Source organism: Macaca fascicularis, chromosome 19 (assembly GCF_037993035.2).
Source record: "Macaca fascicularis isolate 582-1 chromosome 19, T2T-MFA8v1.1".
Taxonomy (NCBI): domain Eukaryota; kingdom Metazoa; phylum Chordata; class Mammalia; order Primates; family Cercopithecidae; genus Macaca; species Macaca fascicularis.
The window spans coordinates 55,004,254-55,024,453 of NC_088393.1; the positions used below are offsets into that span (position 1 = coordinate 55,004,254).

Here is a 20,200-nt window from a genome sequence, read left to right on the forward strand (position 1 = left end):
GACATGGCTAGCTGATCACCGCACTCTGCCATACCGCTTTCCAGGTAGCCACTACCAATCAATAGGGGCTGGCACCAGAGATGACGGCTGTTTGCCATAGGCTCAGCCAGGCAGGCAAACAAACGGAAGTGCCTACTGACCATAGCCCAGGCTCCTTGACATCCATGCAGAACCCCACGCTCTGGATCCATCCTGCTCTTCTCTCCCACTCCTTTAACCCAACTCCCCAACATCAGTCAAAATAGTCTTTTTTTTTTTTTAGACGGAGTTTTGCTCTTGTTGCACAGGCTAGAGTGCAATGGCTCAATCTAGTCTCACCACAACCTCCGCCTCCCCAGTTCAAGGGATTTTCCTGCCTCAGTCTCCTGAGTAGCTGGGATTACAGCCGCTCGCCACCACACCTGGCTAATTTTCTATTTTTCATAGAGACGGGGTTTCTCCATGTTGGCGAGGTTGGTCTCGAACTCCTGGCCTCAGGTGATCTGCCCACCTCAGCCTCCCAAAGTGCTGGGATTAGAGGCGTGAGCCACCTCGCCTGGCTGAGTCTCATTCTTTGAGTGCAGCTGGCTGCTTTCTGCTTCCAGATCTTTGCTTTGAGCACTTCTCTCTGCCTGAAATTCCTTCCATCCACCCTTCCCCAAATCTCCAGCCTGCCCATCAGATCCTACCCTGTTCTTCAAAGCCAGTCTTTCTCCAGAAACGTCCCTGACCCTCTCTACTCATGGATTCACCCAGCATCTGGGATTTACCTGCTGGGGGTTTATGTCACTCCCCGTGAGTGTGCCAGGGTTTCTCCTTTGTTATTGTTGTTGTTGTTGTTGTTTAATTAAATCTCTACATCCTCCTGGTGTGCAGTTGGTACTCAATATGTGCTGACAGAAACCTGTCTTCTCTAGTTGTTTTTGTTTTTTTTTTTTTTCCTTAGTCTGTTGTGCAGGCTGGAATGCAGTGGCACAAACATGGCTCACTGCAGCCTTGAACTTGTAGGCTGACGCAATCCTCCCACCTCAGCCTCCAAGTAGCTGGGACTACAGAGGCACATGTTACCACACCTGGCTTTTTTTTTTTTTTTTTTTTTTTTTAGAGATGAGATCTCGCTCTATTGCTCAGGCTGGTCTCGAGCTCCTGGGTTCAAGTGAGCCTCCTGCCACGGCCTCCCAAAGCACTGAGATGACAGGTGTGAACCACCCTGCCCGGCCTCTTCCCTTCTTTGGGAAAAGGCTGAGCCATCTTGGGGCCCTGCTCTGTGCTGAGCTGGGTTGAGGGAGACACCAGAACCGGGACAGGCAGTGGGCTCTGCGTGCTGTTTGTTTGTTTTTTTTAAACGGAGTCTCACTCTCGCCCAGGCTGGAGTGCAGTGGTGCAATCTCGGCTCACTGCAACCTCTGCCTCCCAGATTCAAGTGTTTCTCCTGCCTCAGCCTCCCGAGTAGCTGGGATTACAGGCGCCACCACCAGGCCCAGCTAATTTTTGTATTTTTAGTAGAAACAGGGTTTCACCATGTTAGCCAGAATGGTCTTGATTTCTTGACCTCACGATCCACCCGCCTTGGCTTTCCAAAGTGTTGGGATTACAGGCATGAGCCACTGCACCTGGCCTTTTTTTTTTTTTTTTTTTTTAGACGAAGTCCCGCTCTGTCGCCCAGGCTGGAGTGCAGTAGCATGAGCTCACTGCAGCCTCCACCTCCCGGGTTCAAGCAATCCTCCCACCTCAGCCTCCCAAAGCACTGGGAGGGCAGGCGTGAGCCCCTGTGCTCAGCCTTCTCTGGCTCTTGATCATCAAGCTTTGTGTGCTTTCTATACATGAGCCTCTCAGCCACCAGCACCCAAGTTGAGAGCTTTGGGGGGCAGCTTTGTGGCTCCCAGTTGGCCGCCCCAGGAGGCCCAACAAGATGCCTTACGCATGGTAAGCCTTCAGTTGGTTTTTCGAACACAGTGGTCTCAACCTTGCCCTTGACTTGCCCCATCTACAAACCAACCTCTCCCACGTGACTCCAGCCCAGACCTCTGCTCCAAGCAAAACATGATATCCACCTGTCTATGACACTCTACTTGGGGACTCCACTGTGACACACCCACAGCCAAACTCCAGACCCCTACTCCAAACAGGTCCATTCCCAGGATCCCCCCTCCAGCCAGAGAGAGACCCTGGGGGCCTCCTTGGGGTGTCTGTCTCCCTTCGAGTCAACCAGGTGCACCTCCCAGTTCCATTTTGCCTTCCAGTGCACTCCCCTTCCTGCTCCCTGCACCCCATCCCTGTCTGATCTTACCAAGACATCTGCCCTCCATGCTCACCCACTCCCATCTCCATGAGGGCAGATCAGATCTCACATCTAGCCATGCCTCTCCTCCTGTAACATCCTCCAGGGGTCTCCAGTGCCCTTAGAGGAAGCCCGAACTATTCCATAGGGTCCCACCCCGCACCCTGCCCACCTCCCAGGAGCCTTTCCTTGCACTCTCGTCCAGACACCCCAACTCCCCCAGGGCCTGCCCACCTCGGGCCCTTTGCAGTATCGTGCCCTCCTCCTCCAACACTGTCCTCCCTTGAGGCCACCCCACCTTGCTAACTTTCTCCTTGTCCTTCAGATTTCAGCTCCTCAGACTCCATAGGGAAAGCCCTCCCTGACTCCGCCAACCAAGATGGGTCTCTTTGCTTTCGGACAAGATCAGGTGGATTCAGGGTGTATGGCCATAGACTCTCTTTGCTTTCAAAGGAAAAAAAAAATAGGTTCTTTCAGAGTACTTTCTGAGCTGGGCATGGTGGCTCATACTTGTGATCCTAGCACTGTGGGAGGCCAAGAGAGGAGGATCGCCTGAGCCCAGGAATTCAAGAACAGCCTGTTCAACAAAGTGAGACCTTATCTCTACAAAACATTTTTTTAAAAATTAGCAGCTGGGGCTGGGCTCAGTGACTCACGCCTGTAATCGCAGCACTTTGAGAGCCCAGCACTTTGAGGCTGGAAGGTCAAGACCAGCCTGAGCAACATGAAGAAACCCCCATCTCTACTAAAAATACAAAATTAGCTGGGCGTGGTGGCGCATGCCTGTACTCCCAGCTACTCAGGAGGCTGAGGTGGGAGGATCGCTTGAACTCAAGAAGTTCAAGGTTGCAGTGAGCCAAGATCGCACCACTGCACTCCAGCCTGGGCAACGGAGTCAGACTCTGTCTAAAAAAAAAAAGTACTTTTCAGCCGGGCATGGTGGCTCACGCCTGTAATCCCAGCACTTTGGGAGGCTGAGACGGGCGGATCACGAGGTCAGGAGATCGAGACCATCCTGACTAACACGGTGAAACCCCGTCTCTACTAAAAACACAAAAAATTAGCCGAGCGTGGTGGCGGGTGCCTGTAGTCCCAGCTACTCGGGAGGCTGAGGCAGGAGAATGGCCTGAATCCGGGAGGTGGAGCTTGCAGAGAGCTGAGATCGCGCCACTGCACTCCAGCCTGGGCGACAGAGCGAGACTCCATCTCAAAAAAAAAAAAAAAAGAAAAAGTACTTTTCTCAGTGTGTTATTCATTCAGGCTGGGGGACAAAATCATTACAAAAACTCCCTGCCGGAGCTGACATCCTAGTGGAAGGAACACAGTAAACAAACGAATGTGGCCATTATTCAGGCAGGACCGAGGAGTTAACAAGGATTCAGTTGTTGGGAGCACTTGCCTCGGGTGCACAAGTTAATGGGACACAAAAAAGACTTCAGTCATCAACATAAAAATATTTTAGCCAATGTTTTCAAAAAGCAAAAGTTGCTGTGAGCCTAAAACTGCTCTTAAATATATATATATATATCAGCCACGCATGGTGGCTCACATCTGTAATCCCAGCACTTTGAGAGGCCGAGGCGGGCAGATCACGAGGTCAAGACATCGGGACCATCTTGGCCAACATGGTGAAACCCTGTCTCTACTAAAAATACAAAAATTAGCTGGGCGTGGTGGCGGGGACCTGTAGTCCCAGCTACTCAGGAAGCTAAGGCAGGAGAATTACTTGAACCCAGGAGGCAGAGGTTGCAGTGAGCCAAGATCACACCATTGCACTCCAGACTGATGAGAGAGCAAGACTCTGTCTCAAATAAAAAAAAAAGAAAAAAATTGTCTTGGTTAAGTGCAGTGGCTCAGGCCTGTAATCCCAGCACTTTGGAGGTCAAGATGGGAGGATCACTTGAGCCCAGCAGTCTGAGACCAGCCTGGGCAATAGAGTGAGACCCCGACTCTACAAAAAGTTCTTTAAAAATTAGCTGAACAGGCCAGGCGCAGTGGCTTACACCTGTAATCCCAGCATTTTTGGGAGGCCGAGGCGGGTGGATCACCTGAGTTCAGGAGTTCAAGAGCAGCCTGGCCAACATGGCAAAACCCTGTCTCAACTTAAAATACAAAGATTAGCCAGGTGTGGTGGCACATGCCTGTAGTTCCAGCTACTCAGGAGGCTGAGGCAGAAGAATCACTTGAACCTGAGAGGTGGAGGCTGCAGTGAGCCAAGATCGCGCCACTGCACTCCACCCTGGGCGACAGAGCAAGACTCCATCTCAAAAAAAAAAAAAAAAGAAAAGAAAAGAAAAAAGGCCAGGCGCAGCGGCCTACACCTATAATCCCAGCACTTTGGGAGGCCAAGGCGGGTGGATCACCTCAGGTCAGAAGTTCAAGACCAGCCTGACCAACATGGTGAAACCCCGTCTCTACTAAAAACACAAAATTAGCCGGGCATGGTGGTACATGCCTGTAATCCCAGCTACTTGGGAGGCTGAGGCAGAAGAATCGCTTGAACCCAGGAAGCAGAGGTTGCAGTGAGCCAAGATTGTGCCATTGCACTCCAGCCTGAGCAACAAGAGGGAAACTCCTTCTCGAAAAAATAATTAGCTGGACATGGCGGCGCGTTCCTGTAGTCCCGGCTACTCAGGAGGTCGATGTGGGAGGATCGCAGCAGGCTGAGGCCGCATTGAGCCAAGATTGTGCCGCTGCACTCCAGCATGGGTGACAGAGTGAGACCCCATCTCAAAATCAATAAATAAAAATCTTTTGGGCCAGGCATGATGGCTCATGCCTATAATCCTAGCACTTTGGGAGGCTGAGGCAAGTGGATCACCTGAGGTCAGGAGTTTGAGACCAGCCTGACCAACATGGAGAAACCCCCGTCTCTACTAAAAATACAAAATGCCAGGTGTATTGGGGCATGCCTGTAATCCCAGCTGCTCAGGAGACTGAGGCAGGAGAATTGCTTGAACCCGGGAGGCGGAGATTGCGGTGAGCGGAGATCGCGCCATTGCACTCCAGCCTGGGCAGTAAGAGCAAAACTCCGTCTCAAAAAATAAAAATAAAAAAAGAGTCTTGTTTAAAAAATCAAAATTAGTTCAAAAAAAAATCAATGATGAACAAACTATCAACATTTTAAATAAAGACGATTCAGTAACAGTGTCAAGTGAGTGGAGCCTGAGGCTAAAGGAGAAATCAGTTAAGACTGGCCCTGGATTCTGGGAGTTCAGCAAGGAGGTGACTGCGATAGTCCAGGAGTGAAACGATGGCGGATTAGACCAGAGAAGGACGGTGGTAGTGGAAAGAACGGGGAATTGCAGGTATCTTGAAGGTCAAGGCGACAGAATTTGTTGAAGATGGCATGAGACTGGGGGAGAGAGAAGGTGCAGATGATGCCAGGGTTGCCGCATACGACAGTGTGAGTATCTGATTATCCGCTGTCTTCCCCACTCTCCTGTGAAACCTACGAGGGCAGGAGCTGTGCTCCTCAAGCCACAGCCAGCACCCAGCACTCGCTCCCGGGCTCCAGGCCAACTGCCCTAGTGGAGAATGAGCTGTGTTACTCCATGCGGCCACCAGGGGTCAGCAGAGCGCCGCCCTGCCGAGCCATGGCCATCCCGGGAAGAGAATTAAAGCCCGGATGGCGACTTTTTAGGAAGAAGGCCAGATTAGAAGGAGAAGCAGCAGGCACTCCTGAGGAGAAGACGGGTTTTGAGAAAAAAGGCTGGAAGCGAAGTGTCCCAGGAGCTGGCCAAAAAGCAGGTGAATGAGCTGCTGTTTCTGTCATTGCATCCGTCCACCCATTTATTCCACCATTCAGTCACAGGCCACTCAGGGCCTTGCAGGGCCAGGTGAGAAGCTCAAAGTGTATCCTGAGGGCACTGGGGAGACCAGACTGGGTCCGATTTGCAGGAGCTGAGAGGAGGGAAGAAAGTAGGGATTCAGGACATGCAAGCTCACGGCTAACCTGCCTCCCAGGTGGGCCTGAAGAGCATGCAGTTAACATAAATGTTAGCAAAACAAATAATATTGGCCGGGCACGGAGGCTCACACCTGTAATCCTAGTGCTTTGGGAGGCTGAGGTGGGAGGATTGCTTGAGGCCAGGAGTTCAAGGCTGCAGTGAGCAACGACTGTGCTATGCACTCCAGTCTGGGAGACAGAGCAAGACCCCATCTCTACAAAATATACAAAAAGTTAGTCAGGTGTAGTAGCACACACCTGTGGTCCCAGCTACTTAGGAGGCTGACATGGGAGGATCACCCGAGTCCAGGAGGTAGAGGCTGCAGTGAGCCGTGATCACATCACTGCACTCCAGCCTGGGTGAAAGAGTGAGACCCTGCTTAAAAAAAAAAAAAAAAGGATTCCAATAATATTAAATTAATAAAGGCTAAAACTCACTGGACCCTTACGAGGTAGCAGGTCTTGTTTTAATGTTTTCACCATCAATTTTCTTTTTTTTTTTTTTTTTTTGAGACAGAGTCTTGCTCTGCCACCCAGACTGGAGTGCAGTGGTGCGATCTCTGCTCACTGCAACCTCTATCTCCCAGGTTCAAGTGGTTCTCCTGCCTCAGCCTCCTGAGTAACTAGGATTACAGGCATCTGCCACCATGCCTGGCTAATTTTTGTAATTTTTTTAGTAGAAATGGGGTTTCACCGTGTTGACCAGGCTGGTCTTGAACTTCTGACCTCAAGTGATCCACCTGCCTCAGCGTCCCAAAGTGCTGGAATTACAGGTGTGAGCCACCGCGCCTGGCTCGTTTTTTGTTTTTGAGACAGGGTGTTGCTGCGTTGCCCAGGGCTGGAGTTCAGTGGCACATTCACAGCTCACTGCAGCCTCAATCTCCTGGGATCAAGAGATCCCCCTGCCTCAGCCTCCTGAGTAGCTGGGACTACAGGTGCGCACCACCACACCAGGCTAATTTTTGTATTTTTTTTGTGGAGACAGGGTTTCACCATGATGCCCAGGCTGTTCTCGATCTCCTGGGCTCAAGTAATCCTCCCTCCTTGGCCTCCAAAGTGTTCAGACTACAGGTGGGCGCCACCTCACCCAGCACTTTTCTTCTTTTTTTCTCTTTCTTTCTGTCTTTCTCTCTCTCTCTCTATTCCCCTCCTTCCCTTCCTACCTCTCTCTCCCTCCGTCTCTTCCTTTCTTTCTCTCGCTTTCTTTCTTTCGTTTTTTAGAGACAGGCTCTTGCTCTGTCACCCAGGTTGGAGTGCAATGTTGCAATCACAACTCACTGCAACCTCAGACTCCTGGGCTCAAGCGATCCTCCCACCTCAGCTTCCTAAGTAGCTGGGGCTGCAGGTGCACACCACCACATCTGGCTAATTTCTTAAAAAAAAAAAAAAAAAAAAAATTTGGAGGCCAGGTGCAGTGGCTCACGCCTGTAATCCCAGCACTTTGGGAGGCTGAGGCAAGCGGATCACGAGGTCAGGAGCTCGAGACCAGCCTGACCAACATGGTGAAACCCCGTCTCTACTAAAAATACAAAAATTAGCCGGGCATGGTGGCACATGCCTGTAATCCCAGCTACTTGGGACGCTGAGGCAGGAGAATCGCTTGAACCCAGGAGGTGGAGGTTGCAGTGAGCCGAGATCGTGCCACTGTACTCCAGCCTGGGCGACAAGAACGAGGCTCCATCTCAGAACAACAATAACGACAATAAAAACTGTAGAGATGGGGTCTTGCAGCCAGACATGTTGGCTCACACCTGAAATCCCAGCACTTTGGGAGGCCAGGCAGGTGGATCACTTGAGGTCAGGAGTTCAAGATCAGCCTGGCCGATATGGTGAAACCCTGTCTCTACAAAAAATACAAAAATTAGCCAGGTGTGATGGTGCATGCCTGTAAGCCCAGCTACTCGGGGGGGCTGAAGCAGGAGAATTACTTGAACCTGGGAGGCAGAGGTTACAGAGAACCAAGATCATACCACTGCACTTCAGCCTGGGCAACAGAGCAAGACTCCATCTCAAAAAAAAAAAAGAGAGAGAGATGGGGTCTTGCTATATTGTGCAGATTGGTCTTGAATTCCTGGGATCAGGCAATTCTCCTGCCTCAGCTTCCCAAAGCACTGAAATTACAGGCATTAGCCACAGTGCCTAACCTTGCCTTTTCTTTCCATTATATGTTTGTTGAATGAATGAGTAGTGCCTTTGGAGACAGAGACTGGGTGGGGAGTGCCAAGATTTACAGAATTCCCATTCTGCCACCTCAGGAGAGAAGGATGACCCAGCCCCACCCCTCTCAGTGATAAATGCTAAAATGTACTTATGACTTGTGAAATGCCTGACACAGTACTAAGCATGATACACGCATGCACATCAGCCCCAGGAGGTCTGTGATGTCTGCTAGCCCGGCACATAGTAGATACTCAATAAATAATGGTTGGTTATATTTTTGTTTGTTTGTTTTGGTTTTGGGTTTTTTTGTTTTTGGTTTTGTTTTGTTTTGTTTTGTTTTTTTGAGACAGAGTCTCACTTTGTCACCCAGGCTGGAGTGCACTGGTGTGATCTCAACTCACTGCAGCCTCTACTTCCCGAGTTCAAGCAATTCTCCTGCCTCAGCCTCTCGAGTAGTTGGGATTACAAACGTGTGGCACCTTACCCAGCTAATTTTTGTATTTTTAGTAGAGATGGGTTTGCCATATTGGCCAGGCTGGTCTTGAACTCCTGACCTCAGGTGATCCACCCACCTCGGCTTCCCAAAGTCCTGGGATTACAGGCATGAGCCACCACACCCGACCTTCTTTTTTTATTTTATTTATTTATTTATTTTTTAGACAGAGTCTGGCTCTGTTGCCCAGGCTGGAGTGCAATGGCATGATCTTGGTTCACTGCAACCTCTGCCTCTGGGGTTCAAGCGATTCTTCTGCCTCAGCCTCCCAAGTACTTGGGATTACAGGCAGGCGCCACCACACCCGGGTAATTTTTTATTTTTATTAGAGATGGGGTTTCTCCATGTTGATCAGACTGGTCTCGAACTCCCGACCTCAGGTGATTGGCCCACCTCAGCCTCCCAAAGTGCTGGAATTACGGGTGTGAGCCACCATAGCCGGCAGATAAATATTTGTTGAATGAATTCATTGAATGCTGACAGCAACTCCACGAGGAATGCCTTGGGGCTTGTTTTCCTATTACTTATCTATTAATAAGCATTTGATTGAAATCGTTCCCACACCATACATTTTAAGCGTTTAAAGTTGTATTTAGCAGAGTCAGTGGTTTTTAGCATGTTCAGGGGTTTTTAGCATATTCACAGACTTGTGCAACCATCACCACAGTCAATTTTAGAACATTTTCATCACCCAAAAAGCAAGCCTGCAACCATTAGCAGTCACTCTCCATCCCCCGGTATTAGTTTGCTGGGACTGCCAAAACCAAGGACCGCAAACTGGGTGGCTTGAAAAAACAGAAATGTCGGCCGGGCGCGGTGGCTCAAGCCTGTAATCCCAGCACTTTGGGAGGCTGAGACGGGCGGATCACTAGGTCAGGAGATCGAGACCATCCTGGCTAACATGGTGAAACCCCGTCTCTACTAAAAAATATTTTTAAAAACCTAGCCGGGCGAGGTGGCGGGCGTCTGTAGTCCCAGCTACTCGGGAGGCTGAGGCAGGAGAATGGCGTGAACTCGGGAGGCGGAGCTTGCAGTGAGCTGAGATCCGGCCACTGCACTCCAGTCTGGGCGACAAAAGCGAGACTCTGTCTCAACAAAAAAAAAAAAAAGGAAAAACAGAAATGTTTTCTCTCGCAGTTGCCAGAGGCTGGAAGTCTGAGATCAATAAGGGTGTCGGCAGGGCTGGTCACTTTTTTTTTTTTTTTCGTTTGAGATGGAGTCTCACTCTGCTGTCCAGGCTGGAGTGCAGTGGCGCAATCTTGGCTCACTACAACCTCTGCCTCCCAGATTCAAGCAATTCTCCTGCCTCAGCCTCCCGAGTAGCTGAGATTGCAGGTGTGTGCCACCACGCCTGGCTAATTTTTGTATTTTTAGTAGAGACAGTGTTTCCCAATATTGGCAAGGCTGGTCTTGAATTCTTGACTTCAAGTGATCCACCCACCTTGGCCTCCCAAACTGCTGGGGTTACAGGCTTGAGCCACCATGCCCAGTGAGGGTTGGTTGTTTCTGAGGCTGTGAAAAAGAATCAGTCAGTCTGTAATCCCAGCACTTTGGGAGGCCGAGGCAGAAGGATCATAAGGTCAGGAGTTTGAGACCAGCCTGACATGGTGAAACTCGTCTCTACTAAAAATACAAAAATTAGCCGGGCGTGGTGGTGCACACCTGTCATCCCAGCTACTCAGGAGGCTGAGGCAGGAGAATCGCTTGAATCCGGGAGGCAGGGGTTGCAGTGTGCCGAGATCGTGCCATTGCACTCCAGTCCGGGTGACAGAGCGAGACTCCATCTCAAAATAAATAAATAAATAAATAAATAAATAAATAAATAAAATCAGTCTCAGGCCTCTCCTCTGGCTTCTGCGGGTGTGCTGCGCAGTTTGGCGTCCCTTGGTTTGTAGAGATGTCACCCCGAACCCTGATCTTGCCTTCGCCTCTGCATAGCCCTCATTTTTTTGAGACAGTCTTACTCTGTGGCCCAAGCTGGAGTGCAGTGGCGGAATCTCAGTTCACTGCATCGCCTCCTGGGTTCAAGCAATTCTCCTGCCTCAGCTTCCTGAGTAGCTGGGATTACAAGTACCCACCACCACGCCCGGCTAATTTTTGTATTTTTAGTAGAAATAGGGTCTCTCTATGTTGGCCAGGCTGGTCTCGAACTCCTGACCTCAAGTGATCCGCCTGCCTCAGCCTCCCAAAATGCTGGAATTACAGGCATGAGCCACCGTGCCCTGCCTAAGTTTTATTTTTATTTTATTTTTTGGAGACAGAGTCTCGCTCTGTCACCCAGGCTGGAGTGCAATGGCACAATCATGGCTCACTGAAACCTCTTCCTCCTGGGTTCAAGCGATTCTCTTGGCTCAGCCTCCCGAGTAGCTGGGATTACAGGTGCCCATCACCACACCCAGCTAAGTATTTTTAGTAGAGACAGGGTTTCACCATGTTAGTCAGGGTGGTCTCAATCTCCTGACCTCGTGATCTGCCTGCTTCGACCTCCCAAAGTGTTGGGATTACCGGCGTGAGCCACCGCGCCTGGCCTAATTTTTATTTTTTTGAGACAGGGTCTCACTTTGTCACCCGTGCTGGCGTGCAGTGCTGTGATCTCAGCTCACGGCAGCTTTGACCTCCCGGGCTCAAGCAATCCTCCCAGCTCAGCCTGCCGAGTAGCTGCAATTACAAGCAGTACCACCATGCCTGGCTAATTCTTTAATTTTTTTGTAGAGACGGGGTCTCACCATGTTGCCCAGACTGCATTCCCTATTTGTTTAAATCATGGACTACATGGTACAAACAAGAGAGCGCACAAAACACATCTGACTGAGAAAATAATGAAATGGCCGTCCAGGAACCCCCCATCAGCATTAAGACCTAGGCTGTAGCTCCCTGGCCGCACCCACTGTGTCCCCTTTCTCTTGCTCCAGATTCAATCACTCTTCTCAATCTCACGTTACTCATTTCTTTCTTTCATTATTCTTTTTTTTTTTTTTTTTTTTTGAGATGGAGTCTCACTCTATCACCCAGGCTGGAGTGCAGTGGTGCGATATTGTCTCACTGCAACCTCCGCCTCCTGGGTTCAAGCGATTCTCCTGCCTCAGCCTCCTGAGTAGCTGGGACTACAGGCACCCACCAACACACACCCAACTAATTTTTGTATTTTTAGCAGAGACGGGGTTTCACCATGTTGGCCAGGATGGTCTCAATCTCTTGACTTCATGATCTGCCCGCTTAGGCCTCCCGAAGTGCTAGGATTACAGCCTGAGCCACGGCGCCCAGCCGAGTTTCCTCTTAAGAGGAGAAGGCTCTCTTGCCTGTAATCCCAGCTATTCAGGAGGTTGAAGTCATAGAATCATTTGAGCCCAGGAGTCTGATATCAACCTGGCCAGCAGATCAAGACCCTATCTCAAAAAAAAAAATTAAATTAAAATGTAAAAATTAGGCTGGGTGCAGTGGCTCATGCCTGTAATCCCAGCACTTTGGGAGGCCAAGATGGGTGGATCACTTGAGTTCAGGAGTTTGAGGCCAGCCTGGCCAACATGGTGAAACCCCGTCTCTACTAAAAATACAAAAATTAGCCGGGCATGGTGGTGCATACCTGTAATCTCAACTGCTCGAGAGGCTGAGGCAGGAAAATTGCTTGAATCCAGGAAGCAGAGGTTGCAGTGAGCTGAGATCGCGCCACTGCACTCCAGCCTGGACAACAGAGTGGGACTCTGTTTCAAAAAATAAAATTAAATAAAATTAATTTAAAATTAAAATAATAATTATACACCCATTACAGGCCAACATAAATATTTTATGAAAAATGTATTTTACAATTAAAAAAACAGTTAGTGAAGGGAATGGCATTCTTTTACATTTTTGCAAATCTCTTTAATGTCTAGCTTAATGGAAGATGGCTGGACCTTGGGCCGGGCACCGTGCTTACGCCTATGATCCCAGCACAAGGCGAGGCCGAGGTGGGAAGACTGCTTGAGGCCAAGAGTTCAAGACAAGCCTGGGCAACATAGCAAGACCTCTTCTCTACAAAAAAAAGAAAAAAGAATAATAGAAGAAGATGGTTGGACCTCACGGCTCCTTCTGCATTTGGTTGTAATATCACACATCAAGCAGCATCTGGAAATCTCCACCAGACAACAGAATGAAGTGAAAAAGACAGAAAATGTCTTGTTATGAAAATTTGTCCCAGCACACCCAAGAGGCTCTCAGGGACCAGTTCTCAGGTCACATCGAGACCTTCTGGGTAAACTTATTTTATCTTCACTATGATGCTATGAGGTGAGTACTAGAATTAAAATATCCTCATTCTACAAGGGAGAAAACAAAGGCCCAGAGAGGTGGAGTTACTTGCCCAGAGTCACACAGCAGTAAGTGGCAGAGCTGAGGTTTCAACCCCACCATTTAGACTCTTTTTTTTTTTGAGACGGAGTCTTGCTCTGTCGCCCAGGCTGGAGTGCACTGGCCGGATATCAGCTCACTGCAAGCTCCGCCTCCTGGGTTCACGCCATTCTCCTGCCTCAGCCTCCCGAGTAGCTGGGACTACAGGCACCCGCCACCTCGCCTGGCTAGGTTTTTTTTTTTTTTTTTGTATTTTTTTTAGTAAAGACGGAGTTTCACCCGGTTAGCCTGTATGGTCTCGATCTCCTGACCTCGTGATCCGCCCGTCTCGGCCTCCCAAAGTGCTGGGATTACAGGCTTGAGCCACCACGCCCGGCCAGACTCTTAACCTCAACAAAATCCATGCGTAGGCCAGGCACGGTGGCTCACGCCTATAATCCCGGCACTTTGGGAAGCTGAGGTGGGCAGATCACAACGAGGTCAGGAGTTCGAGACCAGCCTGACCAACATGGTGAAACCCCATCTCTACTAAAAATACAAAAATTAGCCAGGTGTGGTGGCATGCGCCTATAATCCCACCTACTCAGGAAGCTGAGGCAGGAGAACCACTTGAACCTGGGCAGTGGAGGTTGCAGTGAGCCGAGATCCTGCCACTGAACTCCAACCTGGGTGACGGAGCGAGACTCCATCTCAAAAAAGAAAAAGATCCATGTGTATGTGCAATCATAAATAAATACAGGCTTGGCGACATAGCTCACACCTATAATCCCAGCATGTTGGGAGGCTGAGGCAGGAGGATTGCTTGAAGCCAGGAGTTCAAGACCAGCCTAGACAACATAGCTAGACCCTCTCTCTACAAAACTTGTCTTTTTTTTTTTTTTGACATGGAGTCCCACTCTCACCCAGGCTGGAGTTTAGTGGAGTGATCTCAGCTCACTGCAACCTCCGCCTCCCAGGTTCAAGCAATTCTCCAGCCTCAGCCTCCTGAGTAGCTGGGACTACAGATGCACTCCACCTTGTCCAGCTAATTTTTGTATTTTTAGTAGAGATGGGGTTTCACCATGTTGGCCAGGCTGGTCTTGAACTCCTGACCTCAGGTGATCCACCTGCCTTGGCCTCCCAAAGTGCTGGGATTACAGGCATGAGCCACTGCACCCAGCCAACAAAACTTTTTTTTTGAGACGGAGTCTCGCTCTGTCGCTCAGGCTGGAGTGCAGTGGAGCGATCTCGGCTCACTGCAAGCTCTGCCTCCCGGGTTCATGCCATTCTCCTGCCTCAGCCTCCTGAGTAGCTGGGACTACAGGCGCCCACCACCATGCCGGGCTAATTTTTTGTATTTTTAGTAGAGACAGGGTTTCACCATGTTAGCCAGGATGGTCTTGATCTCCTGACCTCGTGATCCTCCCGCCTCGGCCTCCCAAAGTGCTGGGATTACAGGCGTGAGCCACCGCGCCCGGCTTTCCAACAAAACATTTTTATTTTTTATTTATTTATTTATTTTTTTTTTTTGAGACGGAGTCTTGCTCTGTAGCCCGGGCTGGAGTGCAGTGGCCGGATCTCAGCTCACTGCAAGCTCCGCCTCCCGGGTTTGCGCCATTCTCCTGCCTCAGCCTCCGGAGTAGCTGGGACTACAGGCGCCCGCCACCTCGCCCGGCTAGTTTTTTTTTTTGTATTTTTAGTAGAGACGGGGTTTCACCGTGTTAGCCAGGATGGTCTTGATCTCCTGACCTCGTGATCCGCCCGTCTCAGCCTCCCAAAGTGCTGGGATTACAGGCTTGAGCCACCGCGCCCGGCCCAACAAAACATTTTTAAGAAATAGCTGGGTGTGGTGGTGTGTACCTGTAGTCCCAACCACTTGGGAGGCTAGGTGGGAGAATCTCTTGAGCCTGGGAGTTCAAGGCTGTAGTGAGCAGTGATTGTGCAGCCTGGGTGACAGAGTGAGAAGACTGTGTCTCAAAAATAATTAACTAATGAATGGCACGAGTGCACCTCTCATGGCTGGCATAGCACCCACCCAGGCTGCACAGCCAGGAAGTGCTGTCAGGAGATAGGAGCCCATGATCTGAGCTTGAATCCTTGCCCTGAAACCCTAGCAAGTCTCTCTGGGGACAAATAGGGAACTATTGTCTGAGAGGCCACTATCACCAGGCTATATCACTTCCCCATGCTTCAGTTTCCCTAGTTGTAAAATGGGTCTAGTAACAGAGCCCATCTCAGAATCTTGCTATAAAATAAAGTATTAGGCTGGGCGCGGTGGCTCACACCTGTAATCCCAGCACTTAGGAGGCCAGGAGATCAAGACCATCCTGGCTATCACGATGAAACCCCATCTCTACTAAAAAACACAAAAAAATTAGCCGGGTATGGTGGCGGGCGCCTGTAGTCCCAGCTACTTGGGAGGCTGAGGCAGGAGAATGGCGTGAACCCAGGAGGTGGAGCTTGCAGTGAGCTGAGATCACCACTGCACTCCAGCCTGGGTGACACAGTGAGACTGTCTCAAAAAAATAAATAAATAAATAAATAAATAAATAAAGTATTAGCAGAAAATAAGCACTCCCTAAGTGTTTTTGTTTTTGTTTTTGTTTTTGTTTAATTCTTTTTTTTGAGACAGAGTCTTGCTCTGTCACCCAGGCTGGAGTGCAGTGGCCAGATCTCGGCTCACAGCAAGCTCCGCCTCCCGGGTTCACGCCATTCTCCTGCCTTAGCCTCCCGAGTAACTGGGACTACAGGCGCCCGCCACCTCGCCCGGCTAGTTTTTTGTATTTTTTATTAGAGACGGGGTTTCACCATGTTAGCCAGGATGGTCTCGATCTCCTGACCTCGTGATCCGCCCGTCTCGGCCTCCCAAAGTGCTGGGATTACAGGCTTGATCCACCGCGCCTGGCCCCTAAGTGTTAACTATGAGGATCATGAATGAGTTTGTGTGTTCTTGCGAGCAAGTGCACAGGAGTGTTTGTGTGTGCCTCAGTTTCCCCATCTGCCCAACCAAAGGCCAGCATGTGCTCCCTGCAAGCCCCTGACTGTGTGCCTCTTCTAAGATCCCCTGCTCCATTTTCTTTTTCTTTTCTTCTTTTTTTTTTTTTTTTTTTTTGAGACGGACTCTTTCTGTCGCCCAGGTTGGAGTGCAGTGGCGGGATCTCAGCTCACTGCAACCTCCGCCTCCCGGGTTCAAGTGATTTTCCTGCTTCAGCCTCCCGAGTAGCTGGGACTACAGGTGCCCACCACAACACCCACCTATTTTTTGTATTTTTAGCAGAGACGGAGTTTCACCGTGTTGGCCAGGCTGGTCTTGAACTCCTGACCTCAGGTGATCCACCCGCCTTGGCCTCCCAAGGTGCTGGGATTACAGGTGTAAACCACCGCGCCCGGCCCCCAGCTCCATTTTCATTCCCCATGTTGAGGTCAATGTGGAGGCTTTTAGGTGCCTGGAGACCCCCATGCCAGGCAGCATCCTGAGAACAGGAAGTGGAGGCTGCATGTAGGGAACGAGCTAGGAGAAGTGTAGGACCTCCCAGCAGACTGAAGAAGGCCTGGCTTGGACACCTGGGTCCCTGTCTTCTGTGCGAGGTGCTACAACCCCTCAGTTCCCATTTATGATCTAATGGGGAGCTTGGATGTCAGGGTTCCCGTCCCTGCGGCGGGGGATGGAGATAAGACGCCAGGATCCTGGTCTCTGGAGCTCCTTAGAGGGCTGGATCCTGGTCCCTGACGAGGGAGGAGTATGTCCCCCTTGTAGGGCGGGTTGGGTTTGGATTCGAGGTCCCAGCCCTGTGTGGGGAGAGGGTGCTGACACCCAGGGTTCTCTCGCGGAAAGGGAGGGTCTCGAATTTGCATCCCTGGAGGGAGCACTGATGTCTGAGTCTCCACTCGTACAGGGGGCTCGGGTGCAGGGTACCCGTCTTGTCCCGAGGGGCTTCTGGGGCACTAGCTGCCTCCTGAAGGGGTGTAGAGACAGTGCCCGGACTCCGGTGTTCCCCTCTTGGGGTGGGGAAGCTCCGATCCGAGGTTCTCATTCTGACCCCCGACGTTACCGTGGGGCGAGGGAACTCGGACCCCAGGGTAGCTGGGCCCCCTACCAGGGAAAAGCGAGCGGGGCGGGTCCGGGGGCGGAGACGCGGCGGGCGGGGCTCCGGCAGACCCCGCCCCCGCCCGCCAGCGCTGGCCGCGCGTCTCCAAGTCTGCGAGGCCGAGGTGGGCGCCGAGAGCCAGGCGCCACAGCCCGCGCGTCTCGCTGCGCCCCGCGCGCCCCGGGGTCTATGGAGCGGCCCCTCCACGCCGCCCGGCCGGCCCCACGCCGCGCCCGGAGCTTGCTCTGCGGCCAAGTAACCGGACTGGCGGTCCTGCGGGTAGGGGAAGCTTGCAGGCTGGCAGGAGGGGGACTTCTGGGTCCCGGAGGAATGGGGGGCTGGAACTCCAGTGTCCTGGGGGCTACGGGGTCGGGACGAGGGTATCCCGAGGCTGGGGGAAGGGGCGCACGGGTGTTTGGGTCCTGGAGAAATCTGGGGCTGGGAGACCTGGACGCGGGGGTCTGGGGCATCTGGACACCTGGCTGGGAGGTTTGGGGGCGGCCTGGTACCAGCATTTAGGGGGTGTTCTGAGCGCCTGGTCCTGGAGGAATGAAGACCTAACTGCAAACGTTCCTGGTTCTAGGGCATCAGGAGACCAGGACACCTGGTCCCTGCGTGTCGGGTCAATCCTGGGGGCGTCCTGGGGCAGAAGCTGTGGCGGCTGCGTCTGGGGCTGGGGCTGGCGCGCCGGGGTCTTCAGGGAGGAAGTTGTGGTCGTGGGGCTGTGGCGGTCCGGACACCTGGCGCCACCCCGAGAGGCTGGGGGTGATCCCTGGGCAGGACACAGGATGGGGGTCCCTGCCCTCTGCCCCCTGCCTCCTTAGCCCAGCCAGGGAAACAGACTGCAGATTCGCGGAGTCAAGACTCCGGTGATGGGCTTGGGGGGCGGGTCCCTGGGGCAGAGGGCTCCGGGGGCTGGAGCGGTGCGTACCTGGCCCGGGAGGCGCCCGCCCCCCGCCCGGCTTGGGCATGCTTGGCACGCAGCGCGCGGGCCGGTTCGATCCGTATGCGCGCCGCGTGCGCCCATTGGTATGCGGGAGCCGGCCCGGCGCGGGCGTGAGGCGGGCGCGCTGGCGGGCGGCGCGGGGGAGGCGGCGGCGGGGCACGTCCTCACCCGGAGCGCCAGCCCCGGGCCGGCTAGGGTGGGAGCTGCGGCCTCTGGACCGAGGCCTCCAGGGAGGGGAAACTGAGGCACCATCCAGCCCCCGTCCCCAGCTCCTTGCTGGGACCCTGAGCCCCGCACGGATCTCAGTTTCCCTAGGTCTCCCGAGGGCACTGAGCGCTGCCTCTGACCCCCTCCTGCTGCAGGAGACTCGGGACTCGGAGCCCGCCTGAGCAAGCCCCCCGGAGATGGCGGCCCCCTATCCCGGCAGTGGCGGCGGAAGCGAGGTCAAATGCGTGGGAGGCCGCGGCGCCAGCGTCCCGTGGGACTTTCTACCCGGGCTGATGGTCAAGGCGCCGTCCGGACCATGGTGAGCAAAGCCCCGCCCTCCTGGCCGCGGCCCCGCCCCCGGGGAGGCGTCCCCGGGACCAATTCACACCCGATGTTCTGTCTCCATGCCAAGGGGCAGTTCACACCCAGCTCCCTGCCCCGCCCCTTGGGGCTGGGTCTTACCTTGAGTTAACTACCGTCCTGAGCCCGCTCTCCTGCGTTCAGCTTCTAGTCCCGGTCCTCAGAATTCACGCCCAACATCTTTAATCTCTCGCCCTTCCTCCTCCTTCCCCCAAGAATTGACACTCGAGGTTCTGTCCCTGGGCCGAAGTGTAGAATCCACACTCCGGTCTGCTCCCACCTGCAGAGGTGTAGAATCCACTCCCAATGTCCGGTCCCGTTCCCAAGGCCCCGGGAGGCGGGGCTCGCCCCCAGTTCCCACGCCCCTGAGCCCCGGGACCCCGCAGACACCTCCTCCGCGCCGCCCGCCCAGCCTGCAGGCGCAGCGCAAGGAGAAGTCCCGGAACGCGGCGCGCTCGCGGCGCGGGAAAGAGAACCTGGAGTTCTTCGAGCTGGCCAAGCTTCTCCCGCTGCCCGGCGCCATCTCGAGCCAGCTGGACAAGGCTTCCATCGTGCGCCTCAGCGTCACCTACCTCCGCCTGCGCCGGTTCGCCGCGCTGGGGGCGCCCCCCTGGGGGCTGAGAGCCGCGGGGCCGCCAGCTGGCCTCGGTGAGTGCGCATGCGCGGTGCAAGGGTCCCAGGGCCCCGGTGGCCAAGTCACTGCAGCCCGGGTCTGAGCTGCGGATCTGCCCTCTCCCAGATGCTTGTCTCTGGAGTCAGCCAGGACTTTTGCGTGCCCCTATCAGGTGGCTTCTGCTCTTCAAGCCTCAGTTTATTAAACTGTCAAATGGGCGCCAGAGGTTGGGAAGATTTCGTGAATTCTGCCCTAAACAAGGTCCTGGCAGTGCTAGGGGTCACTGGTAAATGCTATTCCTGTATTTTATTAGGAGAGAGGAATCATTATTACAACCAAAGAGACTCCCAGCTGCATGAGCGGGACAGAGGAGACCCACCCTGACTTGGGACGCCCACTCGCTAATGGGCGAGAGACCCTGGAGCCAGACCTGAGGGGCCCCAGAGGGGACGCAAGGACTGTACAGTCTGGGCCCCCAGTTGGAGGAGCAAGAGGGAGATAGTATGATGTGGCGGATGAGATGGGGAACTTCGGGAAGATGCCCCATGTTGCTGTCGCCGCGCAGCCACCCCCCAGATTTGCCACCCCGGGCAGGTCGCCTCACTTCTCTGTGCCTTAATGTGAAGTGGGACAAACGGTCCAACCTCCCCCAGGGGGCTGAGCAGAGAATCAACCAGGTCATATTTGCAAAGTCCCTGGAAGTGCCTAGCTCAGAGCAAGCCACCGCTATGCTGCCAATGCTGTTAGCAGCAGTGACCTGCAGGGCTGCTGGAGGGGTTCGGGGCGTGGAGGAGGGGGCGGTGGGGGCTGCCGCTTTTG

General features: G+C 53.0%; 1 protein-coding gene across 18 annotated transcripts in view; it reads left to right on the forward strand.

The window, feature by feature from the left end:
* Nucleotides 1-5,862: 5,862 nt before the first annotated feature.
* NPAS1 (neuronal PAS domain protein 1) overlaps nucleotides 5,863-20,200 on the forward strand; it is a 35,731-nt gene continuing 21,393 nt past the window's right edge. For 11 of the 18 annotated variants that reach the window (XR_012427753.1, XR_012427754.1, XM_045379360.2 and 8 more), the window contains exons 1-3: nucleotides 17,371-17,534; nucleotides 18,564-18,727; nucleotides 19,181-19,416. Coding sequence is in view for 16 of the 18 variants with exons in the window: in XM_045379360.2 (XP_045235295.1) it covers nucleotides 18,606-18,727; nucleotides 19,181-19,416 (358 nt within the window). In the remaining 2 variants the exon portion in view is untranslated. Of the gene's footprint in view, nucleotides 6,011-12,734; nucleotides 13,129-17,370; nucleotides 17,535-18,507; nucleotides 18,728-19,180; nucleotides 19,417-20,200 lie in introns of those variants that run through there. The other 7 variants (XM_065535663.1, XM_074023983.1, XM_074023985.1 and 4 more) reach the window with 2 other exon arrangements.